This window comes from Botryllus schlosseri, chromosome 5 (genome assembly GCF_051294905.1).
Source record: "Botryllus schlosseri isolate E-star chromosome 5, Bs_hap1, whole genome shotgun sequence".
NCBI lineage: Eukaryota > Metazoa > Chordata > Ascidiacea > Stolidobranchia > Styelidae > Botryllus > Botryllus schlosseri.
The window spans coordinates 19,977,638-20,000,409 of record NC_137240.1 but is presented as its reverse complement, the minus strand read 5'-3'; the positions used below and the strand labels follow the sequence as shown (position 1 = coordinate 20,000,409).

General features: G+C 39.4%; 2 protein-coding genes across 2 annotated transcripts in view; both read right to left on the bottom strand.

Moving 5' to 3' along the window:
• Positions 1-13,458, bottom strand: part of LOC145439945 (fibrinogen C domain-containing protein 1-like) — a 34,657-nt gene extending 21,199 nt beyond the window's left edge. Inside the window, exon 1 of the mRNA XM_080317611.1 lies at positions 13,409-13,458. The gene's annotated coding sequence lies outside the window, so the exon portion shown is untranslated. The remainder of the gene's footprint in view (positions 1-13,408) is intronic.
• Positions 1-22,772, bottom strand: part of LOC145439845 (microfibril-associated glycoprotein 4-like) — a 532,879-nt gene that overhangs the window by 503,626 nt on the left and 6,481 nt on the right. The window contains exon 2 of the mRNA XM_080317492.1: positions 19,981-20,109. Within this exon, the coding sequence (XP_080173618.1) occupies positions 19,981-20,109 (129 nt within the window). The remainder of the gene's footprint in view (positions 1-19,980; positions 20,110-22,772) is intronic.

The window sequence follows — 22,772 nt, the reverse complement described above, 5'->3', positions numbered from 1 at the left end:
TCAACAGCAGTGGTGCACATTTCGTCAAAGGAGCTATATTTACCTTATATTTTCATTGGTCCATGTCAATATCCTCTGACGTCACAATTGAATATTCGTGACGTCGTGGCTTCAAAGAAACATGTTTTAAACAAGGCCTTGTTTTAGTCATATTTGTGTTAAATTGATTTTTGTTTTAAAAGTAACCCTGCATTTAACGATGTCGAATTTATGCACAATTAATATGACGTCGTGTCTCTAACAGTAAATTCGTATTCGTTGGATACATATTCCGTAAATAGATACAAAATTTTTTGATCCCTGGATATGTCATATTTTCTGTTTATCTGCCATCGATCGGCGAAACTAGCAGAACAGAACTTTCTTCAGAAAGCGGCACCAAATTAGTCAAGAGTACCTTGAATTATATCCAGATGATTTTTCTCCGATGTCATCATTGCACTTTCGATCTCTTTTTTCAACTCTAAAAGGTACAAATTATTGAAGTGCACATGCATAGTTTTGAAGACAGTTAGAATGCAGCATCCGATTAATAAGAATAGAAGTAATACAAAGATACTGAATTGTTCGAAATATTGGTTCCATAGTACATGCATATGTCACATGCTCTGAGCATGCTTAGAGCATGTGACATATGCATGTACTATGGAACCAATATTTCGAACAATTGATTCGGTAGCATTAATTAAAACGATGACAATGTAATCTTTATAACAAAGAATAAGAGGATTAGATTCGATTTCACTCTGTTCAATGTATTCTATATGTATAAATCTGAGTGTTCTAATCAAGGCAGATCCAGACTATAAAGCAATCCTCTATAGCGTGGTACTGTCCGAATGAGGTATAAGTTCACTTATCGTTATGGCAACAAACGCAGATTTTCGGTGACAGTTCCTATTCCATGTTGAATACGAAAATGAGAATGTATTAGTATGAATGAGCCCTTCTAATTCGAATGGAATTTAATTTATATATCAATAATATAAGAATAATAAAATAGCGTAAGTAGCCTACTGCGCTATTAAATGATGTAGTGTAGCGAACAATCTGAAGTGTTAGCTAGTCATATTTGAAGCACCTTCAGGACACTGGTTAACCGAAACGAACACATTATTCACAACATTCATGTTCCATATCCCATTCATCGTCAATCGCCTTGTTTGCATAGAAAGCAAACAGTGGACCGAGAATAATATTGTACTCTCATTGCGGCTAAGCAAAATCTTTGACTGATTCCTTTCGAAGTCAAATAACAGGCATCAAATCGAGTGTTCCAAGTATTAAACAATAATGTCGCAGTTATGCACAAATAATAGGCTCCCGTGTCTCTAACTGCAGTGCATTCGTTTCCATTTGGATTTATTTTAAAATAAATACAAAATTTATTTCTCTGTCGACATGCCATAATTGCTGTTTATGTTCCCTTGAGCGGCGAAACAAGCTGAACAGGATTTCGTTAGAAAGGGGTACCAAGTTACTCCAGAATACCTTGAATATTATCCAGATTATTTTTCTCAGATGCCATCACTGCACTTTCGATCTCTTTCTGCAACTCTAAAAAGTTCGAATTAACGAGGTCAGAGGCACAGCGTTGAAAGCAGTAATAATACGGCTTTTTATGAATAATATTAGAAGGAATACAAGGATAGAGAATTGTTCAAAATATAGATTCCATGGTACAATCATAGGTCTAAAATGCTCTAAACGCCACGTTCAGTGGATTCAATTTCAAACAATGACATGCTTATCTCTAGAACTAATAACAATCAAATGGTTGTGATGCAATCGTTTTATTTCGAAACGCTGCGTTCGCTGCATCATAGTCGGCTCTGTACACTATAACATGAAGTGGTAACGTTGACGAACTCGGCGACGGGGAGATCTTTTATAAAAATGTGTCAAATGGGGTATTCTGTCATAATATGTGACTTCTTGGCCACATGAATCCTCCCGGGTGGTGGTTTTCAACTGGTTTGCAGTAAGATGTTCCGTTGTATGTTTCGCGTTGTCGAGATTTTCGCGCAAAATGCTATGCATTGAATCCATTTAATAAATTAAACTCCAATGCTCCTCCTCGCCAGGTGGATCGCGTAAGCGGTGTCTTACAAAAGCCTAGAAGTGAGCCGGTCTACAAGTCGGTAAATCCGTATTCAAAAGAAATTATATCGGCCTGGTACAATATAAGCAATGAAATCGAAACATCAATAATATCAAAACAAAAACAAATCCCACAATATCCCGTACTGATAAAACCTTGCGTTTCATCGCGGCAACAATTGAGTAATCATAATATTAAGCATATTGATTCGTATGAATCACAAGACAGAGAACACGCGAACTGTTATTAACCAGTTCATTTTTCCGGCCGTCAGATAAAGAATACCGTTGATTGCACTGGCACAATACATATTCCCTCTGCCCACCAATTTAAGACAAGGTATAATTTTCTTAACCGTCAAATTTGAGTAGCTGATTATATTTAAACACGTCATCATTATGGCTGAGTTCTCACCATAGCCTAATAATGCAATGATTGTTGCCAACAAAACTACCTGACTTGTAAAAAAAGGCCAATGCTTTCGCCATAGTGATGAAAGAACAGCACTAAGACAAAATAATAGCACAAATAGAAACGGACAATGTAGTTTTTCGGTGGTAGTTTCATACATTGACCCATCATGAACCCCATACAATTAGTCATCGGACAAATAAGGGAATCATGTACGCCGGGTTAAGAACACGTAAAGAACCCCGGACATCGTTTATAGCAGTGGTTCCCAACCTTTTACGACCCATCGCCCCCTTTTGAAGGTCAACACCGATCATCGCCCCCCAAATTTTGTGTACCGAAAATTGGGCATACAAACTGTAATCACCGGCGGGTTCACTAAAAAAAGGTCAAATTGTCAGCTGATTGTCTAAATTGACACACGTTTGTAACAAAATTTCCGTGGGATGACTAAAACAAAAACAAAAAAGGTCAGCCGTTTTGACGCGTCATCGCCCCCCTATCGCCCCTTCGCTATTTTCGCCCCCCGTCGCCCCCTTTGTCTATTTTCGCCCCCTGTCGCCCCCTTCGTCTTTTTCGCCCCCTAGACCGCCAAATCGCCCCCTGGGGGGCGATATCGCCCACGTTGGGAACCACTGGTTTATAGCATATCAAGAATAGTCGGCAGAGTTAAGTAGTCAGATACATGATGACTAGGAGGATTTCAAGTTCAAGTAGATATAACATTGTTATGACATAGGTATAGGAAGAAAATTAATCTAGGGTTAAGGATGGTGTGAACGTGAGGCTCACGTTCACGTTCTGAGTGCGAACCTCAGAAATTTGGAGTTTCGCGTTCACAACCGAACCGTGGTAAGTTCTGCGCTGTGAACCTTTTCATGCAATATAATTTTTACCGCTAATTTAACATCTTTGATTGAAATACTTCCCATTTAGACTTTATATCATTGTCTGCATGGTGCTAGCAGGAAGAAAATTAATTCAGCATTAAACGACAACGAGCATGCATCCTGCTTTTTTCAATAATTATATTTTCTTCAATGTAAAAGTTCACTCAAAATATTCGGCTTTCCGTTTGTGAATATTTAGTGACTCCCACTGTTTGCTTGGGTTACAATATTAATCATTATCGTGCTCTGGTTCGCATCCAGAAGAACGAACGAGTTAGGCATTAGACTTCTGATGTGCATTTCAAATTTATACAATACATTTCATATACCTTTCTGCATAATTTCAGTATTTTTTGACTGTAGGTCGACATTGTCCGCCAGCTTGGAGACATTTCGCGTGAGCACTGAATCAATATGAAATAATATTCGACAATGAAAACCAGTTATACGTAATACATTCTATTGGTGTGATAAACTATATGAATTTAATCTTAGGTTCATCGAAGAGATTCAAGCGATAAAACGGAACCACAGCTGTTATGATCATATGTATTTTCCTCCAACCCCAAATCATTTTCCACATGAAAATAAATCAGTGTACGGTTGACCTGGAATGAAATTTCAAAGTCACCACTAATATGTATCAAAAAGGAGTCAGTAACCAGGTGGTTCTACATTTTCAGAGTACCAATGTAGAATTTGCCTCTGCCTATATCTTACTCAAGTTGATATGTTTTTAGACCACTAGTAGGCTACTTCAGCTTAACATTTTGGGGCATTACTGCTTATAATTGTTACACTGAAAGTTTTACAAATTAGAGAGTAGTTTTGTAATACATCTGATGCGTCGCATTTGTGGGTATTATTGCCATGTTTCGCCATAGAACCCCTGTATCACGACAACTGAATAGAGTTTCGAAAATTTAATCGTTATTAGTAGAGCCTGTCTGATATTGGAATTTTGAGCCGATACCGATTAAATCAAAAACATAGCGTCTCGCTCTACTCGCATCTCCGAAACTTCAGACCACTCGTTTAACGGGGTTACAGCCAATGTTATGCTTGTTCACGAACTATAAAGACTTTATTTGTACACTTGTAATTAGAGGTTCTCATTAACGTAGTACTTATAGTATTTCTGAGTAATGAAGTAGTTTTAGCATAAGACTGCGAACTCCGTCAGGGCAAAACAAGACCTAGAAAACTTAACGTTTACTTACTTGGTAATCGCTATTTTTTTACTGGAGTAGCATTTACCAGGTTACTTCTACTGGAGTACCAACGAAGACTACTTTGACTACCGGTTAAGATAAAAGAAAACTATTATAATTGAGTATGGAGTCATTGTTCTCCGACTCCATACCACTTTGTTATGATGTAACATAAATCGTCTATAATTTATTTACTTCTACTGGCCGATTCCGATATTTCTTTCAAAGTTTGATTTTGATTTGATATTATTGCCAAAACGAATATTGTCGGTCGGGCCCTACGCTTTAGCTCAGGGGTACTCAACCCGCGGCCCGCGACATCTTTCATTATAAACGCAATTACTTCGGACACGGTATTTGTACAAATTAATTCAGATACTTAGCTCTTTTATCGCACCGTCTCTCTTTTGTTTGATTATTCATTCTTGAAAGCAGTGGTTCTTAAACTGGAGGATGCGCTCCCTTAGGGGTCTGAAAGCATCTGAGGGGGGTCACGCAGCTGCGGTCAACTGAACAAAAAAATTTGCGTTCTGCGCAATTTATCTCCGTTTCCTGGTTATTTCTCGGTGTATAGTCAGAATTTCATATTTGAGAATTCTCTCATAAACAGCCATAACCTTCCTTGCCATCGTATTAGCCGTTTGTGTAGCTAGCTTTCTGGTTGCATTTTGTTATATGACGAGAAGGGGGCACTAAATTTTACCTATCAAAAACGGGGGCGTGTCCAAAATAGTCTGGGAACCACTGCTTTAATGTGTTCTCGTTTCTTGATATATGCTCGACTTCAGATTGGTATTGTTTTGAATCGGTACTCGACTGGACTCTAGTTCGAGAGAATTCCGCTACGTAGTAGGCCTACACTTTTAAAGAGTGTTAGAGTCAGTGCGAACGGTTGTTGAGATTGCCGACGACGTTACAGACGCATCGTTCAAAATTGATTGGAATATCGCTAAACCCAAGAAATCTACGAAAGAAGGTGTTATTTCAATAAAACCTCTACATTCTGTGCGAATATATGCTGTTTCCGGAACTTAGGTGCGAGGACAACATCACCCGACGAATTGCGAAGAGACAGTCGTCTGATTTAATCGTGACCAGACGAGAAACATTTATGCCATTCGGTATTTTATAGCATGTTCTGAAACACGTTGCCGCGTAGACTACTTAACCCATCCTCGGTCGAATCCACCGATATTGCATAACTAATTATCTGGTTGAATTTTATCAGAGTGGACGTATATGCAGAGTAAATGCAGGCTGGGCAAACGCGGGGAGGGGACCAGCAAAAATATCAACTTGACAAAGCTGACTAGGCCTATTGTAATTATTGCTGCTGGGCCCGAGGCTTGGAAGGAAAGAAAAAGAGCCGATTGGTTTGCACAGAAATGGCCCCGATCACCAGACTTCTCCACATATCACTCAGAGCTCAATGTGATGATGGCATCCGTAGCGCAAAAGTTACCGCAATTTTATACTTGCTCTCTCACGCATTGAAACAGAGAGTTCGGTTCTCTGATGGAAGGTTTTGAAGTTTAACATACCGACTTGGTATCGAATGCAATGCACGCTCCATGAAGGGATTTACTTGCGCCGCAAGAAGATATATAGTCTTACAACAAGCAGCAGCTGCAAACTTACGAACGTTGTCCATTAATGCTTTAGAACGCATAAAAACGTACCAAATGACCGTATACGACTGGTAAATAGGCTACATTAGCCTAAATTTAACATTAGCCCACAAATAGGCCTATACATGTGAGTATTTTTCTGCGGCCCGCAGCGTCATCTGCTGTTAAAATGCGGCCCGGTATACAAGGGAAGTTGAGAACCCCTGCTCTATAGCTAGTCATAAGTCGAGGGGATATAGACTGTAATTTCGAAACTATTGCTTATTTGTAATCAAGCAGTTGGTATCGCGCTGTTGCGCTGCGACCAAACAATACGATGACAATTTCCATGGAGGCGCCATGCATTTCTGAACTGGTATCTGAAAGAGAACAGCAGTAGTAACACCGATTTGTAATAAATGTTCAACATGAGTTTTTCGTATTGTTCGAAAATTCAAATTCATTGGTTTTATATTTTCAGATTTCTGTTTATGTACTGTTCATTTCGTACACCAGTACTGTATGGTAATGCAATAATGTGTAGTTTGACGCATCTTGTGGGAGATTTTTGTCTTAACTACTCACCAAAAAATTTGGGCTCCGCAATGGCTTGCATATTGGCGTAAGTGCTCCGCACTTTCATCAAAGTTAAGAATCATTGCATGAAATGTAACAGTTTTTGATATCTCAGATTCTCTTAATACCAGGTACGGATACGGCATAATATTAGAGCATACATCGGCCTGGCATAAATGACCATAGTAGTCGAAAACAGAATCCCAAATTCACACCAACAGCTGCTAAGCATAGAATACATATAAAGTTGACGATGAAGAAACAGGTCAAAATAGATTTAGAACTTGGGATAAATACCTATACTGAAATATTCAAAAACCTAGTTTTGATACCCCGAGCACCGTGGTGAAAAACAGCCTTTTTTACGAAAGGTGCCTAATTGATTTTAAAGTTAAAAAATATTGAATATGATAAAGCGTATCTAAATAACTGATTGTATCTATGGCATTTAAGCAGATATTTGGTCAAAGCCGCGATGAAAGCCTCGATTAGTAGTTTTGAAAATTCATATACATATAAATGAACCATACCGCTTACTCCCGCCATGAGATTGCGTTCCAATGTCCTAATAGCATTCCTGGACAGATTCCTCAGGTCTAAATCGACGGATATCGTGTTTTCTCAATGCTCAATGACATAGTCAAATATGCTATATAGTTTTTTTCACAATACAAGACAGCAAGCATAATTTATATTCAACGCAGAGCAGTTAGTGGCCATCATAGGTTCATAAACAAGATGTTGGGATCTACACTACCTTTCGCCGTAGTCATGAGGTCACGTTCCAGTGTCGAAGTTGCATCCCTGTTCCCATCCCTCACTTCTAAAGAAACATAATTAGGTAGCTTGAAATCAACTCCCGGCCTACTCATACATTTTTGGACCATGCCGCGGGTCGGGAACCTTTTTTCATTTAAAGAAACGTAGTAGCGGAATATTTGGGGCTGGACATTGACACAGTGTACCAAAATTGTTGCGCTATCATTGATTGTAATCGTCAATCATATACATCCGAAACCTGGAATATCAATGTGGTAATATTTCGTTAATTCAAGGAATCACAAAAAGACTGGATTTATTTATGGAAATTAGAATATAACTGTGCAGTTTCGAAAAAGCAAATTTGATATATAATATTCCAATTATAACGTCCTTTACTGAAAAACTAAAGTTCTGATGAAATATTGCAAATGCTTTGAATTCTGTCGATTTACCGGATATTCATTCTGTCACGCTTTCTTGTGTTTGGTCTCGGATCCGCGTTATAATATGTTTGGGTGTACTTATGGGTGACGAATAGTCATCGAAAATATTATGCACACTACAATGATAAGCCTACAGTATTCCTTATGTTCCTATGGATTTTTATATTATATGCCATATAGCATTCACAGTGACATATTCTTTCTCATTGAAATGAGGTGTTTAATATATGTTTACTGACATTGAAGAGAGTTCTTTGAACTTCTCGTCTAACAATAATTGAATATTCTTGAAGTTATGAATTTGTGAGATTGTTGGTGCTAAAAATGTTTACACGGTTCAGATTGTAGTTAACAGTCAGCAATGCTTCACCTATCGGATTTCCAGTTAACTTGATTGAACTTACGAAAAGAATCTATTATGAAATATTCATAAACCATAAAACTGTAGTACCACGAGCGTCATGGTGTAAAAAGCCTTTGTTTTGAAAATCACCCCTATAGGATTATATACATAAAAATAGAAATAAATATGATAAAATTGCTCTAATGAACTTATAGTATCTATGGCATATGAGTAAATGATGTTTATAAGCTGCAATGAAAGCCTCGGCAGGAAGTTTGAAAACTTCTGATAAATGTGAAGGAGCCATACCGTTTACTTCCACCATGAGATTGCGCTCCAATGTCGAAGCAGCATTCCTGATCTCAACCCTCACCTCTGAATCAACATGATAGGTTAGCTTAAAATCAGCTTTTTCCCACCTATATTTTTAGCGGACTCCGCTAGATGTCGCCAGGTGTAGATGCGGAATATTATTAGAACAGATCGGCCTGGTATAAATGACCGTAGTAGTCGAAACACCATGAATACTATAACCTAAAACAACAACAACAACAACAACAGCACCAACAACAACGAATTGCAGAGTATAAAAGACATACCAAATTGACGATGACAAAACTGGCCAAAAATGATTTAGAACTTCCGAAAAATCATTATTCGGAAGTATTCAAAAACCAAGTTTTGATACCCCGAGTGCCGTCGTGCAAAAAGCAAGCCTTTCTTACGAAAGACGCCCCTAGATGATAATATATTTAAAAAATATTGAATTGATAAAACGTATTTAAACAATGATTGTATCTATGGCATTTGAGCGGACAATTGTTCTAAGCCGCAATGAAAGCCTAGACCTGTAGTTTAGAATCTGTTATATTTGAATGAGCCATACCGTTTACTTCCGCCATGAGATTGCGTTCCAATGTCCTAGTAGCATTCCTGGACTCCTTCAGGTCTAAATGGAAGGACATCGTGTTTAGTCAATAGCGTGGACGAATATGCTATATAGTTTTTTTTTAAGTTCACTATGCTGTGTTTGAAAGATTCGCAAAGGTTAAGGATGTTTCAAGTGTGTCTGAATCAATTTTGTCTACTGAACTCATACATGGAACCAGTTTTTCTCAGTAAGATCCAGTTTTTTTTTGTATCACATATTTAATTATGCTGGCTTTGGTCATTATTGTGCACAAATAAACTAATTTCTGCAGAATAGCTCAATTGGCCCTGCATGTTCATAATTTTCGCAAGATCGTATTTTTGTTTGAATGCAAGGTTTATGCAATGACATACCTTTTAAATACCACAAAAATATAATGACAAAATTGAAATTAAGGAATTTCAACTAACCAAGAAATCTTCCTAACACACAATTTTGTTCAACAGCGATCAAGTTAGCAGTAGGAGCTAATTTGTTACACTATAGATTTGTAGATAGCTAAACAAGTTTAATCTGAAGAGGTGGCAAAAGAATATTTTTGGGATAAACCAAGTAAGCAGATTTGACATTTGTAAAACCAAGTGTAAAATCTATTCTAGGTGACCAGCTCACTGAATGGCCAGCTAATTTGTAAGTAATGGCTATCATCTGCCATCGAATCCCATAGACACAAAATATGCATGTCTAGTGTAACCGGCTTGTGACCCAACAGTAAAAGAAATCATTTTCAACTCACCACATATTTCAATTTTTGTTGGCTTTGTTGAAGGGGTTTCAAAAGAACTTTCATGTCGTTATAAAATTTAGTAAGATCCACGAAATGCCCAACATCAACAGAACCAATCTCATGGCCATTGCCACTGCCTTCAAACTCTTTACCGATGAGTCCAAAAACAAACGTCATTCTGCCGAACTGTGCATTCTGCCCAAAGCGGCCAAAGCTGACATGAAATCCCGAAACATCTTGACAGTATACTAGGGAATGGTCTTCGTCATAATTGAAATGTTTTCTAAACTCTTCATCAAAACCTAGTTCATTTGTTAAATCATTCTATGGCAGCACAATTCCAAATCGGAAGACGCTGAGAGCTGAAACTATCGAATATGTTGAATGCAATTTGCCAAAAAAGTAGACCTGGTGGAAGTAAACGGGTTACAGTTTTGGATTCAACACTAAAAAGCACACTGAGAAATATCAATACTTTATTAACCTCAAAATTAACACAGCATAGTGTTATGTAATAAAAAAAACATGGAGCATATATTCAGCGCAGCACCGTTAGTGACCATTATTGGTTCGTAAAATAGACGTTGGAATCTACCCTACCTTTAGCCGCAGCCATGAGGTTGCGTTGCAGTGTCGAAGTTGCATTCCTGGTGTCATCCCTCATAACATATTTCAAACTTACCAAAAGTAGCCTACCTATTATGAAATATTCATAATCCATCAAGTTTTGATACTTTGATCGTCATGGTTTAAACAGCCTTTGTTTCAAAAGGCGTTAGAAATAATTATGATTAAACTTATCTAAACAAGTTATTATGTCTATAGCATTGAGTAGATAATGTTTATAAGCCGCAATGAAGGCCGTGAGATGCAGTTTGGAAACTTCTGATATACGTGAATGAGCCATACCGTTCACTGCCGCCATGAAATTGCGCTCCAATGTCGAAACAGCATTACCGGTCTCATCCCTCACGTCTAAATCAACATGATTGGTTAGCTTAAAAAGATCAACTTTCTCCAGCCTTCATTTTTTATAGATCCACGCTACGTGCGAGAAACCTTTGTCATTTGTAGAGAGATATTGGTGGTATAACTTTAAGACGCCATGAAACAATCCCAAGCAACTGTGACAGGACATTGGTGAGGTCATGATGTCACGAATTGAAAGTTCGTTTAAAGGATTTGATGTACTTGCAATATTTTCTGTGTTGAAATTGATTTGATGTTATTAGAAAAAATATATTTGATTTGATATTATGATTTCTAGTATTTCAGAGTACGGAAATAGGTTTAACATAACATTTTGAACTTCTTCTAACCAAAACAGACCTAAAATATTTAACGTTTACGTACTTGGAAATTGCTACTTTCTACAGGTAAGCCGGCTGGAGTACAATATACGTGGTTACTGTTACTTGAGTACCAACGACAGGGTTGTAATGACTGGAGTCATGACTCGACTCGAGTCACAAGTTTTTTGCTGACTCGACTTGACTCGAGTAATTTTTTTTCAAATGTTTAAACTGCCTTGACTCGACTTGAGTCACTTTTTGTATTGACTCGACTTGTATACTCGAGTCATTGTACATGACTCGACACTAGGTCAGCCAATACAGATATTTCATTGTAATTTCGAAGAATAGTAAAGGTAACACATTACTGGTACTACGTCTATCAGTCCTGATACTTAGAAAATAGGGTGAGAGATCGTTAGGACCGAGTAAAATTACTATATTATGAATGCGAGTTGGTTGAACTGGATTGATATGAAAACTGAACTGTGAACACAATGACTTGGACTTCAACTCGAGTCAAAGCGCTATGACTCGGACTCGGTACTGTACTAGCCGACTTGGACTCGAACTTGACTCGGTGGTGAATTGAAAATAACTGTACTTGACTCAAGTCAAAATTATGAAAGTGATATTCACTTTCGACTCGGAACCTTGTGCCTGTCGTTACAACCCTGACCAACGGTGATTACTTTTACTACCTCGGCATGTAGGTTATAAGAAAACTATCAATATTAACAGTATAGTCATAGTTCTATGAGTCCTTACTACCATGTTGTGAAGTCGTGAAAATTGCCGACCTTATTTTACTTCTAATGGCCGATACCGATATTTCTTTAAAAGTGTGATATCGACTCGATATAATTGGTGAACCGATAAATCGGTCGGGCTCTAGTCAGAAGTCATAATGTATTAGTCGAGCGGATGTTAACTACGATTTTGAAAGTACCCACCTTCGATTTGCTGCTGAACTTTTTCGACCCCTCGATCAAATCAAAGATAGTTTTAAACTGAGGGGGTCAGTACCGAAGTGCCTCTAGTTTTTCAAAATACCCAAGTAGTTTTTCACTACTTGTGGTACTTACACAAGTAATTCTGATTTCGCGATAAGTGCGACTTATTCCATTGTGTTCTTATCTATAAAAATAATTATAATCCGCTACTTCTACTTCGTAATATTTTGTGAACTACTTATTTACTTTACGATATTTTCAGTTTTACAAGTAGAAGTAGTTTAATCCTCCAATAAGAAAGATAGCAATATGAATTCTGGGGCTGGTTTCGCGGAGTATGAGCATTTAATTTTCATAAAAGTTCAGTACGCCCTGAATTTTCGTCGCGCTTCGCGAACAGTACATATATAGAGTGAGAAATATGTTTCCACGACAGTATTGGTGAATATAATTCAGGTAGCGGGTTGTGCGGATCCGTTCACGCCACATTGTCACCCAGGGTATTCGAGTAAACAAAGGATTAGTATCGCAGTTACATATCAATACTATCATTTGTATCTCATGATGCGGACAAATGCTTATTCTGTCGAAAATTGATACCTGCTGGGATGCATCAAAAAGAATCATGCACTTTACACATTTTGTGCATAGCTCAATTTGCAGCTTCTAACAGTTCATGCGAACGACTTACGACCGTTTTCACAACTACTTACTTGACTAGATTCAAAGTCAGTAAATTCTACTTTTGCTTCAAGTAGTTTTTGATTGCTTTTAAAATGACTACTTCTACTCGTAGTTGGGTAGAAATTTTCGTCGCTACTTCTACTTCTAGTTGAGTAGCTTCCCTGACTACTTTGACCACCTCTGGCTTTCAAAATACCATAAAGTACTTCTCACATCTATTCTTTTCTACTTCTGGTTAAGTATTTTTGACATATTCTCGAAATCGCTTCTTCCACTTGCGATGAAGATGGAGCTTACCTGCCTTGCTTTGCTTCACCTGAGTACCAATATTGCACTACATAGGCATCTTAATTCAGACTAAAAGTACTGCTCAGCTCTCATGGCTCGCCATGGCTGCCTGAATACCACTACAAAATTTATTAGATAAATTCGGTGGATTCCTTAATCTAACGGAAGACACATAAACTGTCGTCTTACCGATATGATATCGTTCCGATGTCTTTTTCAAGTTTAACAAATGATGTTTGATCTCTGAATGGAAGAGATGATCAGTCACATAAGATATTCGAATTCGAACAAGCTATTTTGGGTACAGAAAAATAACGCGAAACAATAACTTCATATTGTTAATGTATTCGCTAAAAGCTTTTCGACTGACTCTCATCAGTAGGTAACGTCAGTAATAGGGTGAATCAAATTCGAATGGTATACAATGTATACTATAGTCCAGTGCTCTTCAACCGGGGTTGTCGTACACCCTAGGGTGTACCAGAATTTGCAAAGGGTGTACCACTCGGATGGGGTGTACAGGGGTGTAGCAGATCCGAATTACAATGAGCCGGTGGCTAGCTATCACAAAGGCAGGTTTATGGGTCAGTACAGGTTGACGCACAGGTTAATGAGCAATACGGTACGATGTTATCTCAAAGGTAATACTGTACATCGCTTGATTGTGATGCCATAAGCAAATATTTCTCCTATTCATTTAGCCGTCGGCAATAGACCAATGGTTCCGTTTGGTGTTGGAAAGTATGCAGTTAACAAACATGTGTTCAGCTATAGTAATTTATCTTTTAGTGATTTTTGAGGAAACCGCCGAGATAGCTCAGACTTCTTGAATCGGTACTTCCTACCCGACGTTAATAAATACCGCAATGCACATAAATGAAGTGACGTAGCAAGCCAGGGTCGAAACAGCTTCCATGTTGGAATCGAAACCCTTTTGTTTTATAATGCCGATTTTATGTCCAATATTTCGCCATACATTTGCAATTTAGTATTTTGCTATTAGTGATGCCAATTAGCGATAATAGACTGTGTATAGCGGCATACGATCTGAGGTTACTGACATCTCTTCCAGCCCATGTTCTACTATCGACTGTGTGTGGTGTGAGGCAGGCCTGATACGCAGTAGGCTGGTGCGCCTGCTATCATCGCTGATCTGAATTACCGCTTCTGCAGCAGTAGCTTTACCTTCTCTCTCCCCAATACTGTTACATTTAGGTTGATTATCGTTCGTAATGTCATGATGTTTTGGGGCTGACACGAAATAAATTCCAATTTGCGTGACGGACGGCCTAACTGGCTGCGAATAGACTCTGTGACCAAATACTATTTTATTCAAATCCAATTTTTATTTGACGGCAATAACTCCGCTTCTACTGGTTGGAATTGAACCAATTTTGAAGAAGATCATTTTTATAGACAACCTAATACTGTCATGGGGTGAACAGAAAAATTTCACATTTTTCGTTATTTATTTTTATATAATAAATAGAAACTTTCTTCTCCCGTAGCCATGCGGCTACTGGTTGGAATTGAACCAAATTTGGTGTGTAGGCATAAGTAAGGTAACCTAACAATTTTATCAAGTAGCCAGTACGATTTGAGGGAAAAAGTCATTTTTGAAGACCCCTAATGAACAGGGGTGTACGAGTTTTGAGCAAACGTTAAAAGGGTGTACCACGTCGAAAAAGGTTGAAGAGCACTGTACCATACATATAGTGACAGTGAAGCTTTCTGCAATGTCCGGCTTTAAACTTGTCACTTTTAGGTCACATTGTCTCATTTTTGGAGTGTCGATGGCAATATCTCATGATTAGGGCGATTTTAAGACATGTCAAAATTAGTCAAAATTTTTCAAAATTGTAGCGTTAGGTCAAAAAATGGTCTAAATTGTTTACAAAGTCGATTTCTTTTGCAACCAGCATTTCGTTGGTATCGTAGATGTTCACTTAGCATTTGACATTTTGCAACTTGTAACCTACTTCATAGGCCTGCCGTTGTATACGGCCCATTGCCTGCTCATTATGAATCATAGAGAGTCAAATTAAGCCTATATAGCAGTGATTCCCAACCGCGGCCCCCAGCTACACTTCTTGCGGCCCCCACAAAAATATTGAGAAATCGATCTATGAAAAAAATAGATTTATAAAATACTCTTGCTTGGCTTGGAGTCTGGAGTTTTCAATTAGAATTGCAGGCAAGTTGTGAGTAGACTGCTAAGATTACGCCACTGCTGTTTCAATGCAATGTGCCCTAACTTTCCAGTTGAACGGGCAGTACCTATAGATATAGGTATACTTAAGAGGTATTGACAGGACCGTAACTGCCGCACCCCAAGCCCCCCAATTAGGGGAAGCGAGCTCGAAGGGGGCCCAAAATTATTTAGTGAATTAGCATAAATTATAGAGTATTTTATGAAACTTTATGAAACTTTTTCAAAGATTTTTCGCGCTGCGCGCGATTTCAAGTATCCAAATACCATAATTATTAGGTACTCTTCGACCAAGAGAAAATACGCAAGATTTATAGAAGTGGGCATATCGGTGTTAGCCATTACCGCGCCACGCCACACGAAGACATATAAAGTTTTAGGACATGTAACATGCGACTCCAAGAAGTGTGCCAGAACGATCGGCAGCGAGAAAACCTTGGCCGAAAAGGACTGTTCTTACGCTGACCGAAAACTTCGTTATGTATATACAAAATACATATAGGTATAATTGACCATAGGCGCCTAAATGACTGCCGTCGAATGTTCCTGTCATGGCAATCTGAACGTCACGAGACAAATAGGCTACCATCCCGCAGGGAAGAATTATATGCCAGTGAAGAACTACCAATTTGAAATCGTGTGCATCTTTTAGTTTAGTACGTTTGGGCGATTCTATATTTTTTGATATAGCAGACTGGAGGTCACGAAATAACAAATAACATCATGTAACGAAGTCGTACCAACGGGTCCGCCCGTCCGAATATGTTTAAATATTATTTACGGGCCCTACAGTTTCCAAGACACCTCACTCAGCTCGACCGGTAAATCTGATTACGTGAGCAGAGAGGACAAGTAATTGATAGCAATATATATGCAATTCCCGATCTTATTGACCTATTTTATTTTGAATTATCGAAAATTTTCGCGCACCACGCTGGCTCACTAAACGGGGATCCTGATTTCGTGGCAGAAGCGAACAACGGCACGTGGGGTCGGTTTATCACCCTATGGGAGCTCAAGACCTAAGTGTTCTGGGGGGCCTGACGAAGTGCTGTTTCGTTCCTGCCACCGGGTATACGCCCGAAGATGTTTAATTATTATTGAGTGGTCTTACCTTTTCCAACACAACTCACTCGGCTCAACCGGTCAATCTGATTACGTGAGCAGAGAGAGGATAAAAATTGATACCAATATATATGCAATACCCGATTATATTGACCGATTCAATCATGAATTATATGAATTTTTCGCGCTTCGCGCGATTTGTCAAGAGAAGCTGCCTAAAACGGACACCCGATTTAGATGATAAATAGCGGTAAACAGCCATCTAGCATGAGGGGGTCTGGGGGCTTCGAAGTTCGGTCTATCACCCTATGGGGGGCCCAAGAGAACGTTTTTTGGGGGGCTGACGAAGTGCTGTTACGGCCCTGGGTATTGAGAACTAATTTACGGATACATGTGCAACAAGTGACTCAAGATTGAATACGCCGAGATGCGTACTGCTTAGCCAGCAAAATAGCAGCATAATTGGTAGTCCTATAGCTCGCGACCCAAGCGTCCGAACAATTTGATATGTCGGTGTTTATCGAAAGAAGCAAATGTCGCACTGATTCCAAAAATACGAATTGAAATCTCGCCAGGGCAATAAAACTACTCCGAAATAGCCAGCAAAGGTTGATTGTTCTGAACAACGGGAGCGCGGCAACACAATGGCCAATGGCGTCAAGCGAATGATCGGAACAATGCGAATATTCATATTTTTGTGACTATTTTGGGTTCCTTTAATTGCCCTGGTATTCGTGCGGCCCCGACCGTACTCTGAAATTCTAAATTTGGCCCTGCCACCGAAAAAGGTTGGGAACCACTGCTCTAGACCAGTGATTCCCAACCGCGGCCCTGAGGGCCGCATGCGGCCCCCACATAGCCTTCTTGCGGCCCCCAAAATATAGTAAGAAATCGATTCATGACAAAAAAATAAAACTTATGTTTATAAAATCCTGAAAAAATGGTAATTTTTTCCCACTTCGTGGTCGCTTGACTAAAATAGAAAAATAGGCTCAACTCCCGGAAAATACAGTTTTTCTTTCACATTAACAGGTGGTTGACTGAATAAAGGTAAGATTGCCAGCCCAGCTCCCGAAATAGCCGCCGTTGGAGGACATTTGGGAGTCCTCCACTTTCAAAAAAATAAAAACAATAGGACAAATCCTCCTAAAAGAGGACGTATGGTAACCCTATGATAACTAGATGTGCAACACGTGACTCACGGTTGAATACGCCGAGATGCGTACTGCTTAGCCTGCTAAAAGCAGCATAATTGGTAGTCCTATAGCCAGGGCCGTAACTGCCGCACCCCAAACCCCCCAATTGAGGCAGGCCGAGCTCGAAGGGGGCCCAAAATATTTTTGTTAAATAGCATAATTATGGAGTATTTATGCAACTTTTTCACAAAATTTTCGCGCTGGGCACGAATTAAATTCATATCTTGATATTGATATCTTGATTATTGGGTGCTCTTCCCCTTAAAAAATTAGGCAAGATTTATAGAAATCGGCGTTGGCCATTGCCGCACCACAAACGCATCAAGACATATGAAGTTTTAGGCCATGTAACATGCTACTTCAAGAAGTGTGCCAGAACGATCGGCAGCGAGAAAACCTTGGCCGTAAAGGACTGCTTTTATGCTGACCAAAAACTTCGTTATATATACAAAATACATATATGTTTAATTGTCCCTATAGGCACTTGAATGACTGGCGCCGAATGTTCATTTCTTGGCCATCTGAACCTCACAAGACAAATACCATCCAGCAGGGGAAAAATATATGCCAGTGAAGAAATACCAATCTGAAATCGTGTGATCTTTCAGTTTAGTAGCTTTGAGCAATTCTACATTTTTGATATAGCAGACAGGAGGTCACGAAATAACATCATGCAAAGAAGTCATACCAAGGGGTCCGCCCGCCCGAAGATGTTCAATTTTATGGGGTCTACAGTTTCAAAGACACCTCTCACTCAGCTCTATCGGCAAATCTGATTACGGGAGCAGAACCATGCAATTCCCGATCTTTTTCAGCGATTTTATCATGAATTATCGAAATATTCGCGCTTCGCGCCGGCTCACTAAACAATACAACTTTAATTTCGTAGCAAACGCGAAACACGTGATGCTGGGTCAGTTTATAACCCTATTGGAGCCCAGGGGTGCTGTTACATTCCTGAAGTGCTGTTACATTCCTGCCAAAGGGTATACCCCCGGAGATGTTTAGTTATTATTGAGGGGGCGTATACGTTTTCAAATACACCTCACTCAGCTCTACCGGTAAATCATATTACGTGAACAGTGACAGGATGAAAATTGATAGCAATATATGCAATTCCCGATCAGATTGACCGATTCAGTCATGAAATAAAGAAATTTCTCGCGCTTCGCGCGTTCACATGAGAAAAGCTGATTCACTCAATGTACACCCAATGCAGCAGATAAGTAGCGGTAAACAGTGTACAGTTTTGAAATCTCGCCAGGGCAATAAAACTACTCCGAAATAGCCATCAAAGGTCGATTGTTCTGAACAACGGGAGCGCGGCAACACAATGACCATAACAATCGTTAATGGCGTCGAGCGATTGATCGGAACAATGCCAATTTTCATATTTTGATGACTATATTTGGGTCCATTTCATTGCCCTAGTATTCTTGCGGCCCCGACCGTACTCTGAAATTTTAAATTTGGCCCTCACACCGAAAAAGGTTGGGAACCACTGCTCTAGACCGTTCAGACTTCTGACGCAAGCTTATATTCCCTTGCAAGTCCTCGCCGTAATTGCTGGCAAAGCGACGGAAGATATCGATTTCATGGGATTATAATAGCATTTGATTACCACGGCAGTTGATACATTTGGCGACACGTATAACTTAATTATGTACTGCAGCATTGTGGAATTATGTGGGCCGAGTTGTCGCTAGGTAACGTGTAGGCTACACTATTATAGGCTATCACTTCACTGAAATGTAGGGTTGGAATTAGCAATCTGACGTCACGTGACGTCATGAGGTTCAAAAAGGTTCGCGTTCACACGAACCTGAACCCTTCAGACGTTCACACCGTCCCTACTCACAGGGCATGTTAAAAGTCAGAAAACTTTAGCGTCGTGATCAAGAAGCCCGATCATTTTGCTGAGCCGTAGTCCTCGTGCGATTTTCGACATAATGTCACTATCTTCATTGATGTGTCCAGAGAAATTACATTTTTGGTAATATTTTTATCCCGCAGAATTATACGTGGGGCACTTCCCTATGTGGCGGGGCTCCACTGAATTATATCACTATTATTGAGTATTGTTTTTAGCTATATACACAAATTCTATAAACTGCCAGGCTCATAACTTATCCTGACCGTGCTGTACGTACCATGCACACATATAGTTGTTTTTACGAAACAACCCTGTGTATGATTCTTGCATGCACTAAAGTTTTTGCCATCATTGCAGTGCTGCTATTTCAACACGAAACAGTAGAACGATAAATATCAGACTCTTAACTACAACATACCAATATTCTGATTGCTGTTTCCGAAAACCCAGTTTGTTTGCACTCCGAACAAAGCCAACGTCACAACAAAGAAGACAGCGATCACCACTGATATGATCACTTTGAATTTGTCTTTCTTCTTGGAGATATCTGCCGAAAAGAGACATCTCACGTGTATTTTGTTCCAGTATTTATTAAACGACACGTTTAGTGAGTATTTGGATTTTATTCCTCAGTACATGTATTGTCTGGACGTAATCTAGGGTGACCATATTTTGGAAATCTGAAAAGAGGACACTTTTTCAAACTTTTCATGCTTGCAAAACCGGAGGAAAATCCTATAAAAGTTTTAAATTTCACCCACTTCGTGGTCGATTGACTAAAAAGAAAGAAAAAAGTCAACTTTCCCGCCCAGCGCCCAAAATGCAGTTTTTCCTTTCACATCATCAGTTAGTTAACTAAAAAAGGTCAACTTTCCGGCTCAGCTCCCGAAATAGCCGCAGGAGCGTTACCTCAGGTCTCATTTACTGTATCTCAGTCTATTTTGGCATTTACTTGACCAAAATTTTCAAACCAGTGCACAAAATCTCAAAAAAAGAGGAAATTTGGACGTCCTTCGAGGACACTTTCAAAAAAGTAAAAAAGAGGTCAAATCCTCTTAAAAGATGACGTATGGTAATCCTACTTAATATATCAACAAGAGGATTCTATTCCGAATCTAGCATCGTAATAGATACCTTATTGGCGTCGAATAAAGTATTGGAATACCAAAATGATATCATCAAAATAATAATGAAAATTGTATTGTATCTAGGGTTACCATATTCTATCATCGGGAAGGGAGGATACTTTCATCAAATGCGACGAAATAGAAAGACGCTGATTCGAAATATGTACTGGAAATCTTGTATTGACTAAGAAAGGGGTTACTCATGGGGCTGTGGAGTCGGTACATTTTCCCACCAACTCCAACTCCAGCTCCAGAAATTTTCAATACACCTACTTCAACTCCGACTCCGACTCCACACATTTTCAATATACCGACTGCGACTCGGACTCTCGAGTCTTTAAACGTACCGACTCCGACTCCAACATAAATACCGATTAACTTCGAAAATTATATGCCGCAGTTACGGTTAAGAGACTATCATATAACCTTGATCATATGCAAACATGATTAACGAAGGCATGCAAAATTGTTTCATTGGGTCACACAGCTCGAATTATTCACTACGCAATTAACATGAAAGATCGCCTCTCTAAATCTCCTTCCTTTCTTCAATTTGTGACTGCATCGCAAAGATGCATATTGCTATTTTCTTCCTCTATGCAACTGAATTGCAATTTGCGAATAATGTCCGATTTTTTCTATATAAAAGGTGGCAAACCTTTTCGGCCAAAGGGTCACATGTTATGTACGAACCATGGCGCGAGCAACCTTTTTTAGTCGTCCGAAAGGAGCAAATCGAATTAGGTAACATTGAAAATAAGACTTATAATACTACGCTTTAAAATTGATAACAATTAGCCTATCTGATGCAACTGTGCAGTGTGCAGTGTGCAGTTATGATCAGGTCGCGCGAAGCGCAAAATTTTGTTCAGATGTAACGAGTGAATTACTGCAACTACAATACTATAAAAAGAATACCACAATACATATGCTACTCACATATATTGGGGTCATTTGACAAGGACGGGTTTATTCGGCGTTTAGACATAGCAATATCGACGGTTGCGGTAAACATGCCTCTATCATTTTGTCGCAATTTTATAATTTCGAGATTTACCTCGCAGGCCACACAAAACCTTCTCGCGGGCCACATTTGGCTTGTGGACCACGGGATGGCCCCTGATCTGTATCGTTATTAATAACGGTGATTGATGTTACCAGGGCCGTAACAGCACTTCGTCAGCCCCCCCCAAAACGTTGGTTTTGGGCCCCCCACAGGGTGGTACACGGGACTTCTGGGGGGCTTTGCCCCCCAGACCCCCCTCCGACTATACGCTGTTTACGTTGGATATACGCTGTTTCTTCATTGGGTGTCCGTTTAGTCACTCTGCTTTTGCTTGCCTAATCGATATTGGTATAATTCATGACTCAGTCGGTAACTATGACGCTGTTTGTACATTGGGTGTCCATTTAGTGAGTCAGGTTTGTCTGCTTAGTCGCGCGAAGCGCGAGAAATTTCTATAATTCATGACTGAATCGGTCAATATGATCGGTATTCGGTAGTGCTTTTATATTGCTATCAATTTTTATCCTCTCTCTGCTTCCGTAATCTGATTTACCGGTAGAGCTAAGTAAGGTGTGCTTGAAAAGGTAGGACCCCCCAATCAATAATAATTGAACATTTCCGGGTCTATACCCGTTGGCAGAAACGAAACAGCACTTCGTCAGGCCCCCCAAAAACTTGAGTCTTGAGCTCCCATGTGGTGATAAACCGACCCCCTCCCAATCACGTTGTTCGTTTTTGCCACGAAATTACAGTTGTACTGTTCAGTTAGCCAGCGCCAAGCGCGAAAATTTTGATAATTCATGATAAAATCGGTCAATAAGATCGGGAATTGCATATATATTGCTATCAATTTCTTGTGCTCTCTACTCACGTAATCAGATTTACCGGTAGAGTTGAGTGAGGTGTCTTAGAAACTGTAGAGCCCGTAAAAAATAATTAAACATCTTCTGACGGGCGGACTAGTTGGCATGACTTCGTTACATGATGTTATTTCGTGACCTCCTGTCTGCTATATCAAAAAAATATAGGATCGCCCAAACATACTAAACACACGATCACACGATTTCAAATTGGTAT